At 39.1% G+C, this 13582-nt stretch overlaps 2 protein-coding genes across 3 annotated transcripts; both read left to right on the forward strand.

Annotated features, from left to right (window-relative positions):
• The first annotated feature begins 3982 nt into the window (after positions 1–3982).
• Positions 3983–13143, forward strand: LOC110868330 (nuclear pore complex protein NUP1). Of its 2 annotated transcripts, none has more exons than XM_022117460.2 (9): positions 3983–4353; positions 6892–6938; positions 7021–7122; positions 7197–7404; positions 7946–8247; positions 9788–9844; positions 9934–10506; positions 11347–11634; positions 11709–13143. In XM_022117460.2, exons 5-9 carry the CDS (start codon positions 7993–7995, stop codon positions 11715–11717), a joined length of 1182 nt encoding a protein of 393 aa, XP_021973152.1. In that variant the 5' UTR covers positions 3983–4353; positions 6892–6938; positions 7021–7122; positions 7197–7404; positions 7946–7992; the 3' UTR covers positions 11718–13143. The 2 variants fall into 2 exon arrangements, with proteins under 2 accessions (XP_021973152.1, XP_021973153.1); XM_022117461.2 differs by having other exon boundaries at positions 6904–6938.
• Positions 11725–12884, forward strand: LOC110866808 (uncharacterized protein DDB_G0271670-like). Its single transcript, XM_022115955.1, has 2 exons — positions 11725–12047; positions 12131–12884. The coding sequence occupies exons 1-2, from the start codon at positions 11725–11727 to the stop codon at positions 12882–12884; spliced, it is 1077 nt and encodes a 358-aa protein (XP_021971647.1).
• Positions 13144–13582: the final 439 nt, after the last annotated feature.

Below are 13582 nucleotides of genomic sequence, written 5' to 3' on the forward strand. Positions count from 1 at the left end.
ATACTCCTACAAGTGACTGGGTCTGATGATTATACCTCTGCTATCCCTGCAGCAACTGAGGAGGTTACACCCCTTGAGTTACAAGTAAGTCAAGGAACTCTTGGTGGTAGTTCAAGTGGAGCAGTAACTACAAGTGATGGATCAACAGGTCTACATTTGGACAGTTGTTCCATTAGTAAGACTCCCTTGAAGGCAATTTCTTCTATAGCACCTCTGGTAACCACCAGTGAGTTTGTTTTAACCACTGGTACCATCGAAAGGTTATCAAGTGCTGAAGAAAGAAGTCCCCAGTACCAAGAACAAGGGGCATCAATGGATGATTTCTGGGCTTCATGTCCTAAGTCACACATTGGTACAACCACTGCTGGTGGGGAAACAAATGATTCCATTAAATTGGATGATGATTCAAAATATCAGGAATTAACGGGCAGAGTTGAAAAACTTGAAACATCAATTGCTGAAATAAAGGATATGGTGCAACAACTGTTAAAAGCTTAAAAAGCACAATCCACTGCTGTTCCAGCTCAAGCACCTGCACAACCTGCACTTGCTGCAAATGAGCTATGGAGTGTATTCCAACCCCTGCTCCAAAAACAAAAACAAGCGGCTGATCACCAGCATGCAATACATGTATAAATGCTGACAAACATGGTGGAGTCTAGGTTCAAAGATACTCAAGCAGACATCAAGGCTATAAAGGCCAGTATCCAAAACACCACTAGCAAAGCTCCTTCCACTCTACTATTCTTTGATAACCCCCCTGCAGATAATGCCAAAAAGGGGGGATACTGAAGCAGTTGAAGAAGAAGGGAATATAACATGGCCTGTGTGTTGAACCCGAGCAAGAAAAACAGACATCTAAACCACCTCCCAAAGGCTCCAAACCTCAAACCACAAAAACTCAAACTTCCATTCAAACTGTTGATATGTCAGTAGTTTCAAAAACTACTAACCAAATAGCTGTCATCTCTTCAACACACACCACTACAACACACACTACAACCACTGCCCTACCAGAACCTAAAACTATAACACCATCCACCAAATTACCACCTGCTCAAAAGCATAAGACATCTACTGACACATCAGTAGTTGTAATGACAACAGAGGTTGAAACACCAGTTGTTTCAATAGTTGTTTGCCAGTTATCCACCACTGCTCTCATCAATGTCACATCACCACCATCACCTCCTGCGAAAAAGCAGAAGACATCACATGTTACAACATCTGTTGTAATGGCAACAGTAGTTGAAACACCAGTTGTTTCAACAACTGTTAGTCAGGCACCATTCACCACTACCCTCACTTCACTTCAAACCATCTTCACTCCACTCAACAAATCACCCAAAAGCACCCCTTCAATGAATAAAATTTACTCCAGAAAAAAGAAAAATAACTCAGGCAGATGAAAACAAACATGATCCGAATGCTGCAAAATATCAACTGGAACTGGAAGCTGTAAAAAATGAGACGAGACAATTCTACACCAAGGATGATCCTTCAACAAGAAGATTCCCTTCTCTCATCGGCTTCATAGTCCCAGAAGATATGGATGAATATCTCAAGCTCAAAGCAAGACAGGCTAAAATAAGAGCAAAAGTTGAATGTGAAGGTCAAAGTGACGAAGCCATCTCTGAAAAATTGGAATTCTTGCTCACTATGGTCAAGCAGATGGAAGACTATGCACAAGATCTAAACAAAGAAAAGACAGATCAACGAAATAAAATGAGAAAAGAATATCTTGCATATATCATGAAAGAAAAATTCTATCCTGCTGAAGAAAAACAATTTGAAGAATGGCCAGTAGTTGCTTTAAAGCATGAGGCAAACAGGATTGAAAGAATTAAAAACGATCCAAAAAAGAAGAAGACAGCTCCAAATTGGAACAAATTCAAAAAGCTCATTGCTGACCTTACATCTGAGTATAAAAGAAAGAAGCAAGAGCTGGTGGATGCTAAGGTGGATACTGCTGAAGCCACAGCAAAATGGACAAAGCAGTATACCGACGAGGCTTATGAAAGGCTTAAGAAAAGAAGGATAACAGTCTCAGACACTTCTAAGAAGCCTGATTACAAAAAGCTAGAACAGCAGATTGATGCTCTTAAAACACGGATCACATCAGTAGATAACCCTATCATTGTTGAAAACAAAGAAAAAGGAAAACTGCTGACCAGTGAAGAAGAAAAAGAAAAGGAAGCTGAGTATTTCACATAAGCCATCAAGAAAATGGATCTAAAAGAAGACAAATCAGCAAAGCTTCAAGACCTTGCCAAAAAGGTTTTAACCAAACCTGCATCACCAAACACTTCAGACATGACAGACATTGAACTAGATCAAAAGAAGAGGCAAGAGCAGATTGAAAGAGAGACTGTAGAAGATATAGCTGCATCAAATAATGTCATCGAAATGGCCTTCAAACAAATGTCTGAAAGTTTACAACTTTTCACAAGACCAATTTCTTCAAACTCATCAGAAAATAAATCTCTCCCAAGAAACCCATTGGGTACAAAAGTACTAAAGTGGATGTCTGATCAAAAGACCCACGTATTGACCTTGGTCAGATCCAATGGGGAAGTGAAGTACATATCAAGGAAAGAAGCACTAGGTCTTGGTGTTGAAGATTTGCAGGATCTCCTTGAACTTTCACTGTGCAGGGATGAGGATGACTCAAGTTCCAAAGACTTTGAAGAAGAATTTAAAAGACAAGCTAGGGAACTTCTGATGAGAAATAAAAATCCAGAATAATGAAGGGTTTTGGCATTATCTGTTCCAGGGGGATATTGTTGGGATTGAACCCTACCAGAGGAACAAATAATGAAAGCCAAAACTGGTGGCTCTCTACCCACTGTCCGTATACAACTGTTGCTACCCTCTAAACTGCTGACAAAGCCCTGAAGAAGTAAACACTGCTGGTTCTATCTACTGATGACAAAGCATTGCCCACTCAAGGACTGATCAACTTTGAGGAAAACACTGATGGAAGAGGATAGCAGTACTTTAGTATATTACTTGTTTTATGTAGAATCAGTGGTTAATAATAGCAGTATTTGTATAGGAACAGTTGTTACAGGTTGTTAGGCTGTTAGACGTCGCTTTCATGGTGACGTCAGCTGAGATGCCTCAGTTGTTTGGATTGTCTATAAATGGAGCAGTACCCTGTACTGTTACATTTGATCGTCTTGAGTGAGTTCTTCTCCTCAATTCAATCATTTCATCTTGTGCAACCAACCATGGAGTAATAGGCTGAGGGGGAGTTTAGTTTGTAAGCATGCTTGTAATCTTTTGCTTTGATTTGTAATCTTTCAACTTAATGAAAAGCAAATGTTTATCAAAACTATCTTCCTCTTTGATTGTGTTTACAAAGTTTGTTGTTCATTTCCGCTGCACTTAAACTCTGTTCATTTCTATTTGATTTGTTCAAATTATACAAACAAACACAATCACGAAACCCTCCGATCCTAACAAGGTTAGCTAACGGACTAACTACCGGTGTTTGTGTTAGTGTGTTGCGTGTTCCGCAGCATCGCGCGGGTTCCTTACTATAATAATATGGTAACTATCCATTAATAAGGATCACATGTGGAGTTACATTTTGTGAATTTATTGTTTGTTGAACATTTTTTTCCTGTAAGGAAGGTACTGATCGTTCATTTGTTTAAAAGTATATTAATAACTTTCTGCATCCTGGGAAGCAATCCCGATGATGTGAAAACATTGATGTTGAATCCAATGAAATGCTTGATGTAATGAGGTCGTATTAATAAGAAATAATAATTGATATAACTAAGTTTCCCGAGCCTGGGAAGCAATCCCGGTAAAAACCTAGTTCAAAAATAAACATAAACTCAAAAACTATTCACAAAATCAACAACCCTTGTTTATTTCATTCTCAGATAAAAACCCTAATTTCCACTCTCTGAGGGTGTTTGGGGTTCCTTTTGTTGAGGAAAAAAGGACTTTTGAGGGTGTTTGGCTTTCCTTTTGAAGGCAAAAATCCTTTGCAAAATTTTTCCAAAGAGACTTTTGGAAAAGTTGAAAATAAGTTAAGCCAAACATGCCCTCTCTCTACGCAAATTCCTCCTCAAAGCTCTCCAATGGCGACGGCGGGCGACGAACTCACAACCTACCAGAGCGGCGGAGACGGCGGAAAGCTCCGGAAGCGACCAATTCGCCGTAGCTCTCAAACGACGCCGTACGATCGGCCTCCTATTGCAATCAGGAACAATAACAATAACCCTAGCTTTTTTGCGAAACTTGTGGACCCTGCGTCTAGGCTTATATACGCCGGTGCTGATAGGTTGTTTGGCGTGTTTCGTAAGCGGATTCCTACGGTTCCTGCACAACGGCAGCTAGGTTTGATACTTTTAGGTTTTGGATTATTGCTTGTTGAATTGGTTGTGTTGTTGTAGAGGTTTTATGTGTGATTGATTTTGGATTTAGGTTGTATGTGGTGATTGCTGATTCTTTGTTTGCTTAGGGTTTGTTTGATTGTATATATTATTGTATAAAAGGTTGTGTTTTTAGTGCTAATCTGTTGCATTTTTTTTTTATTATGGTGGATTGTGTTGTGTTATTTTGCAATGGGGTGTGCGTGTTTTTGTTTTGGAAAAAAATGTTTTAATTGTCTGGTATACGGTTAGGATAGAGTGGCTTAGTTTTGATATAGATGAGCTGCTAATTGATGTGATTTTTAGTTGATTGGGTTTTCTGAGTGTGGACTTGAATTGTAGTTTGATGGAATGGGGGGGGGGGGGGGAGGGTGTTTCATGGACGGGGATAGTTTTTCTGCTAATATTAAGTTTGTTGCTATTTTGGTGAACGGGCTATAAATATTCAAGGGGTATGTACTATATAGGTTTTCAGATATAAACGGAATCTATTGCTGGCATCACATTGCTCAGTTTTTGTTTCATATATGTATATTTCACTTTGCAGTATAAATGATGATTGTATGGTTCTAGTTTGTGTCTCTTATGGTCTTTTTTCGCAAGATTTCTTTAGACATAAAATTGACAGACTGGCAAATGAAGTAGTTGCTAACACAGGTTTTTGATAAGTCGGGTTACTGGAAAAGACGACTAGGAAAGCGCTTCAGGGTCTTGAGGCTATGCCTCATGTACTTCTGTGTCAAGACTGGTTAAAGTTAGGGTTTGTAAGAGACTGATATGTAAGAACAACCAAAGGGATGAAGAAATTATGAAATGTCAAAGGTTTGCCTGATAAGACGGTTGATCTGTAAAACAGTTGAGAGACTTAGCTTCTAGATGTAAATAAAGCTTATTTGGTTCAATATAGAGCAATGCTTCGCATACATGATGCACACCATCTCAGTGTTTGGGTCTTATACGCCTTCGAGCGCGTCATGCTTTTCTAAAACAAGATGACTAGCATCGCAACAATATTTTTATGCCAGTTTTGTTAGAGTGACACAAGTAAATATATAGTTTACACTTTACAGGCACATACGAGTGTGGTGGTCATGTCTTGAAATAATAATTTATAATTAAATGTACAATTAAAATATTGTATGTATAGTTGCCACCGAATCAGTAATTGCTAAACAAATATGCTTAGACCATGTGTAGTGGTTTAGCTCAATAATGCCCCCACCATGGGGCGTTTTGCGACACGTGGCAGTCCAGTCAGCATAGGGCATTATTGGGCGTTATTGTAAAAGTGGCGTAGTGGGAATAATACCCAATAACGCCCATTCCAATTATTAAACAATTATTTTTTTATAGAGAGGAGGTTAAAAAAAAAGAAACTACTAGTGGACCACTCCCATTGGCCAGTCAACATGTTCTCTTCCAATTTGAGCGTTGTTTTAAAAACGCCAATCCAATTTTTTTTCAAAAATAATGCCCAAAAACGCCCTATGTAATTGGGGGGGGGGTTTGAAAATAATGTCCCACTACGGGTGGTCTTATAAGACCATGTGTAGTGGTTTAGCTCAATATTGCCCCCACCATGGGGCGTTTTGCGACACGTGGCAGTCCAGTCAGCATGGGGCATTATTGGGGGTTATTGCAAAAGTGCCGTAGTGGGAATAATGCCCAATAACGCCCCTTCCAATCATTAAACAATTATTTTTTTATAGAGAAAAGGATAAAAAAGAAATAAGAAAATGAAGCTTACACTTGGACCACTCCCATTGGCCACATGCAATTTTGAGTTGACCACTTCAGCGTTTTTTTTTATAACGCCGGAATCAATTTTTGTCAAATAAAACGCCGGAAAACGCCGGATGTAATGGCTCCGGGGCGTTATTTGGCGTTTTTTTTCTTTTAAACCGCCCCACTACGGGTGGTCTAAGACATGAGTATGTGATTTGCTATGTGTTGTATTTTTAACCCATCGCCTTTTTTATTTTAAGCTTCGTTAGTACTTTTTTCTTAGAGTTAAATGCCATTTTAGTCCCTGTGGTTTGGGTCATTTTGCCAGTTTAGTCCAAAGGTTTCATTTTTCACCTGTGGGTCCAAAAAGGTTTCACCGTTGCCATTTTAGTCCACTGGGTTAACTTCATCCATTTATTTTGTTAACGAGAAGGCGAATTCGGTCATTTTATTTGTAATTCTGTTAACTAGAAGAGTAATTTAGCCATATAAAATAACCGAATTGGCCTTCTCATTAACAGAAAAAATGGATGAAGTTAACCCAGTGGACGAAAATGGCAACAGGGAAACCTTTTTGGACCCACAGGTGAAAAATGAAACCTTTGGACTAAACTGGCAAAATGACCCAAACTACAGGGACTAAAATGGCATTTAACTCTTTTTCTTAAATACAAAGTTATGTGAATCAGTTGTGGTCTACTCCTTTTTTTACATGTTTTATTTATGTAAAAATTTGTTATAATTTCTTCCACATTCCTCACTAAAGCTTCTTTACTAGGGACTGTTGAAGAACCAAGGAATGTGTCTCAGGAAGCAGTTCCAAATGTAAGTTTATTACTGTTTGTATTACCCTTTTTTAATTAAAAATTTTGCATCATCACAAACATGATTCACTTAATTTTGACAGTCTGCATCAAAGAATCTCACTGGAGTAGTTGAACCGAACACCAATGAAGGTGGGAATGATATCAGATCTCGAGAATATGCTTAAACAAAAGACTTTTACTAGGTTCGTTTTTTCGGCCACTTGTCAAACATTGCTATGATATGTTTTCTATTACTGATATAGTACACCACTTACAGATCCGAAATTGAGCGTTTGATAGCATTGTTGCATTCGAGAACGACAGAGTCAAATGTTGTTGAAGGGGATAAAGCAAAGCTTCCTAGTACATCGTATCAAGTTGTAAAACCTGATGCATTTGCAAGTGGCACATTGAACAAACATGTGGAAGAGAGGGAAATCAGGAACTTAGATGCTGCCATTTTAACACCTGTTGTCAATTCTAGAGTAAGTTGTATGCTTTTGTTCAAGTTTTTGTGGTTTCTTCTGTTTTAATCTTAAAAATCTTGTCTGTAGTTAGATTTTGAGTAAAATGCCATTTTCGTCTCTGAGGTTTGGCCAGTTTTGCGATCTTCGTTCGAAGGTTTGTTTTTTCGCATCTGGACACAAAAGGATTGAAATCTTGTCATTTTCATTCGGCTCGTTAACTCCATCCATTTTTCTCTGTTAAGTCAGGGGCATTTCTGTCTTTTTTGTTAACTTAAAGGGCAATCCGGTCTTTTCACTTATTTAGCATAATATACAAGTATTAAAAAAACGAATTTCCCTTAAAGTTAACAAAAAGACGAAAATACCCCTGACTGAACAGAGAAAACTGGATGAAGTAAACGAGCCGCATGAAAATGGCAAGATTATAAACCTTTTAAGCGGAAGGCGCAAAACTCGCCAAACCTCATGGACGAAAATGGCATTTTACTCTAGAATTTTTTTATCAAAAGGGTTTATGTTTTCAACAAACAGCGTTATCATGTTGTCTACTTGTCTCTAGGCCTTTGAAGATGATGTTGCTTCACCGTTGAGCTGGCAAAGGCCTATATGGGGAGTAGGCCTACCAAACTATCACTATTACCCCTGAGACCACTCACTCAAACACCAAGACAGGATTTAGCGTTGCTTAATAACACAGCCACCTTCCCGAAAACACCTGCCACATCACATACACTAAAGACCACAGCTGCTATTAAGACCTGCGAAAATGGTTCAACCACCTTTAGATCTCGAGGCAGATCTGCTTTATACGATATTCCACGCACACCGTATTACAGAGGTCCTTCAACTTTAAGTCAAAAGGTTAGATAAACCTTACTTCGTATCTAGGCCTGTAAACAAACCGAACATTCATGAACTTGTTTGGCGGGAGGTTCGTTTATGTTCGTTTGTTTAATAAACTAAAGAACATGAGCCCAATTTTTTGTTCATTATTTAATTAAATGAACGAACATGAACACATATTTTGTTCGTTCACTTCATTTATGTTCGTGAACGTTCGTTCATGTTCATTCATTTATGTATGTTTATTTACATTTGTTTATGTTTGTTCATTTATGCTTATTTCAATTTAAATATATAAATATAAATAATAAACATAATAGGAACTTTCTAACTACTCGATAAATACAACTAATCGGTAATTGGGCTTTCTAGTAATATAAATGGTTTTTCAATGGAGTTTATCGTAATTAATCACTAATTTATATAAAATATTACTTTATGTTGGTTTGTGTTTCATAAATTATGTTCATTTACGTTTCTTTAATCATGTTCATTTGTGTTTCTTTAATCATGTTCATTTTGTAAGATTATTAAAGACTGAATGATTATTATTGAATGAGTACGTTACAATATATAGGGATTACGAGTAACCCTAGAAACCTAACCGAGCCCGTGGGCCCATAGTCTAATACTCCCCCGCAGTCGTAGCGGATGGAACTAGAAGGCTTAGACTGAAAACAAAAAAACAATAATAAACCCTAAAAATCTGTCTTCGACTTCGGTCAAAATTCCATAATCTTGCAATCTTCAATCCATAATCTTCGATACATGGTTTTGAATGATCTCGTATTCCAATAAGAGACAACTAATACAGCAGTGCAGCGGCGGCTGGTAGCGGCGCGGCGACGGATCGTAATCCTGAAGGCGGCATGGCGAAGACCGTAGTCTAATGAGCGGCGGCGGCATAGCGGCAAGGGGCGACTTGACGGAGATGCGAAATCAACAGGATGAGCCGTAGCATCATCTGTGTGGTAAGAGACTTTAAGAAGACCGGTGAATCTAGAACCGAAGACGAAGCTTTATTTGAACACAAAACTGAAAAAAATGGAAACGCAAAACGAACAAAGACCGGACAGGGCGGCAGTGGCGGCACGCCGCCCTGTCTAGGGTTTTTCTCAAGTGGTGACGGCTAGGGTTTGTATATTTGTGTGTGGCGTGGCGGAAATGGTATATAGCCTAGGCTGGCTCTGATACCGTGTAAGATTATTAAAGGCTGAATGATTATTATTGAATGAGTAAGTTGCAATATATAGGGATTACGAGTAACCCTAGAAACCTAACCGAGCCCGTGGGCCCATAGTCTAATACATTTAAGTTTTTTTATGTTCGTTTACGTTTGTGAACTGTTTGTTTAGGTTTTAAATGAACGAACATAAACGAATATGAACATGGCCCTTTTCTTTAATAAACGAACATGAACAAAAAAGTATGTTGTATTATCTGTTCGTGTTCGGTTAAAGTTAAATGATATGTTTGTGTTCGTTTGGTTCATTTGCAGGCCTATTTGTATCTCTTTTGACCTAGTGATGACCGTTTACTAATACGTGCTTGATTTCAGGGTGTGGCTTCACCATCTGTTTGGGAGCATGAAGGGTCAGTCGGGTCAAGCAGAATGGTATAGTCTATATTTGATTGAGTATTGTTTTGTAATATGCTTATCTGTAACTGGTGAATTTACTTGGACTGTTTAACTTTTGACTTCAAGCTGCAAAACGTAGGAGTTCTGCACTCGATGATACTGGGTCTGGTGGTCCCATGCATAGAATTAGACAGAAGGCCAATCTACAATCACAGCAAAGCTCGCTCTCTCGGGATAAAAGTCAACTTGGTTCAACTCAAAAGCTGCTTTTACGTAACGAACCCGAGCCGAATGCTTTTAAGGCAGTAGAGGAAACTGGGGAGATCAGTAAGCGTAACCAAAGTTACGGTTCGGTTCCTACAGAGTCTAGTAAAATGGCGTTAAAAATATTCGAACAACTCAAAAGAATGAGTCCGAAGGAACAACCTTCAGGATCCAAGCTAGCTGGGACTGGAACTACTGAGAACGTAGACTCGCTAATAGGTTTGTCAAGCTCTCAAGATAAGCAGAAATCAGAGGGTAAAGGTAAACATCACGTGTTGTTTTCGGATGCTCGTGAGCCAACCTTTCAAAGCAAAGACACTGTTGAAGAAAATGGTTCAAAAAATATTGTTTCCGTTGATGGAAATGTTAAAGTGCCAGTTGAAACAAAAGCTGGGTCTGCAACGAAACGAGCTTTTTCAATGAGTGCTCATGAGGTAGGTTGAACTTGTGATCCTTCTATATGATTCTTATTCTTATATATCTTAAAACATAATGTCGGTGGTACTTACCACCAACACCCTCTTTTTTGAAATCTTTCACTTTTAACCCGTGTATTATTACTTTGTATTTACACTGTTCAACTTTTAAAAATTACAATTTTATTCCCTAGATACAACTCCATTTTACACTTCCTAAAACTTTTAAATTTGCATTCTTAATTTATCTACTATTACTTCATTTTACACCCCTCAACTTTTGAAGTTTGCCTTGTTAACCCTCAAGTTTGAATTTCGCCACCACCCCACAGGTTTTAAACTTTGCGTTCACCGTTTTTAGCCCTTGCACTGTTACTCCATTTATATCACCACCACCCCCTCAAGTTTTAAACTTTGCGTTTTTACCCCTTTCACTATTACCCCCCTCAAGTTTTAAACTTTATGCTTTTACCCCCTTTGCACTATTACTCCGTTTTTATCGCCACCACCCTCAAGTTTTAAACCTTGCGTTTTTTTACTCCTTGCACTGTTACCCCCTCAAGTTTTATTAAACTTTTCATTTTTACTTTTTGCACTATTACTCCATATTTACCGCCACCACCCCGTCAAGTTTTAAACTTTGCGTTTTTACTTATTGCACTATTACTTCATTTTTACACCTCTTCAACTTAGAAAATTTCATATGGTTAATGCATCACATAATGCTTGGAATAATTCACTCGATGTTGTGATTACTTGCGCCGCAACACGCGCAGGTTTGAGTAATTGCTAGTTTCGATTATAGTTGATGTTTCTTTCTATAACTTACAAGTTAGATTTTTTTTTGGTCTTGTGAAGGATACTCTGGATCTAGATGATGACAACCATTCTAACGGGCATGCAAATATCTCAGTCGGTGTAAATAAGAAGCTGGGGGCATCTGTGTTAGCAAACAACGGCGTTTCTACTAAGTTTGCACTACCTGAGTCCAAAAAAGGTGCCATATCTCCTGGTAGTTCTGTTGTTAATAACCAGAAGCTCGGTTTTTACGTACCTGCTTTGACTTCGTCGAGCAGTACTCAGTCAACAGTGCTTTCTCAACCAACCTCCGTAGTTGATACAGTTGAAACCACTTGGCGCAACCAGGTAAATAAGTTTTTTGTTGTAAATGAAGTTATTTGTGGTGAATCTTACGCTTGTTTCTTTCTGGTGCTATGCAGCTTTATTAATTCAACCATGAATAATGATAATGGCAACAGTCAGAAGCCGGAAAATTTGTTTGGTAGTTCAGGATCTTCGTCCTCTGCTATCCCGACAACTGCATCAGCAAATGGTGTATTTTCATTTGGTGTCTCAACGAATAATTCCGCTATTATTATTAACGGGACTTCTTCAAGTCCATCAATTTTTGCTTCTTCGTTTTCTTTTCAATCTTTCGGAACCAACACAAACAATGTTTCCAGTAGTAGCTCATCCACTGTTCTTTCTTCTACCACCACTACTACAGCTGTTAGCAGTACTTTTGCGACATCTGTGTCTGCATCCGCATTTAGTTTTGGGTCTGCAACTGCTTCATCAACTACATTGAGCAACGGTGGTAGCATATTTGGATTCAGCTACATTAACCGCCAACGGATCTCAGGCAGGCTGCATTTACTGCCGTTACACAGGCGGTCCCATTCAAGTTTGGCTCAGGGACTAGCGAGACACCATCATCCGCTTCAGCGGGGTCTCTTTTTAGTTCTTCAGCTCCTAGTTTTGGTCTTACTTCTGTCGCCACCTCATCTGGCGGCTCGACCAGTAGTTCCACCACCACCATGTTCAGTTCTGGCTCCAGTGCAACACCAAGTTTTGGACTTAGCTCTACTGTCGCCTCATCGGAGACCAAATCTGGTGGCTCTGGTTTCGGTTCAACACTGAGTTTTGGAGTTAACTCTACTGTTGCTTCGTCAGAGACCAAATCTGGATCATCTAACGCAGGTGCTTCAACGGGATCATCCTTGTTCTCATTTTCTTCAAAACTGTCTTCTCCTGCTCCAGTCGGAAACTCGACTCCTGTTTTCGGAACTTCGCCCCCTAGTAACACTGATCAAATGAGCATGGAAGACAGTATGGCCGATGACTCCAACCAAACACCAAGTCCAGCGCCTGCTTTCGGTCAAGCTTCCAGCGGCACACCACCGGGTTTCATGTTTGGTTCCGTCACGCCGACAACGGTTCAGCCACCTGGTTTCTTGTTCGGTGCGCAGATGCAACCACAAGCGCAAGCACCGTCTCAGAGTCCTTTTCCGGCAACACAGTTTAGTGCGGGAGGAAGGTTCTCGTTAGGTAGCGGTGGAGGGGACAAGTCTAATAGAAGGGTTGTTAGAGTTAAAAGACAGACCAGGAGGAAATGATAAAACATGGGAAGGGGTCGCTTGTTATGGCTTGGTTTGACATTCTACAACTTGTGTCAGGTATTGTGGTAGTTAGATTGTTCTTGTGTCTCATTTTTGGAGGAAGTGTTTTGTATGAGGTCCATCGGTATAACATCTTATTCTTTTTGTGTATCCATGTAAAAACATACAAGGTAAAGACATTGCAACTCTAGAGTCATAATGCTGATATAGCTTGTATTTCTGTTTTTATAATATATGGATGTTGTCTTTAGCTGACGTTCGACAAGGTTCTATACATGGACTGTATAGCCATTGGCTAACCGGTTCTTGTGGCCCGTTTGGCGTCAAACTGGTGCCATTTGATGATTATGTAATCGGGCCTGCGATTTTTTGTCATCTTATTTTGCTGCAATCTCCGGGTAGACCTTTGAGTGGCATCAACATCGTCATCATATGGTGTTTGCATATCCGTCTTGGCATTTTTGATTGATTGAATGTAACCAAATGGCTTTTATAACAACAATAAAGTTGACTTTTGTCGCCGAATAATTTCTCTATCAGTTTCTTAAAATCTCATCATATAAATGAAACAGGTCAAAAGTTATTGTGAAGGTTACCTTTATATATAGAGTTAATTATATAGTTAATGTGGTTTACATAAAGTAACAATCTAAGGTACTAATAGTTTAAAATTACATTCTTGGGTACTAACTTTC

This window comes from Helianthus annuus, chromosome 7 (assembly GCF_002127325.2).
Source record: "Helianthus annuus cultivar XRQ/B chromosome 7, HanXRQr2.0-SUNRISE, whole genome shotgun sequence".
Lineage (NCBI taxonomy): Eukaryota > Viridiplantae > Streptophyta > Magnoliopsida > Asterales > Asteraceae > Helianthus > Helianthus annuus.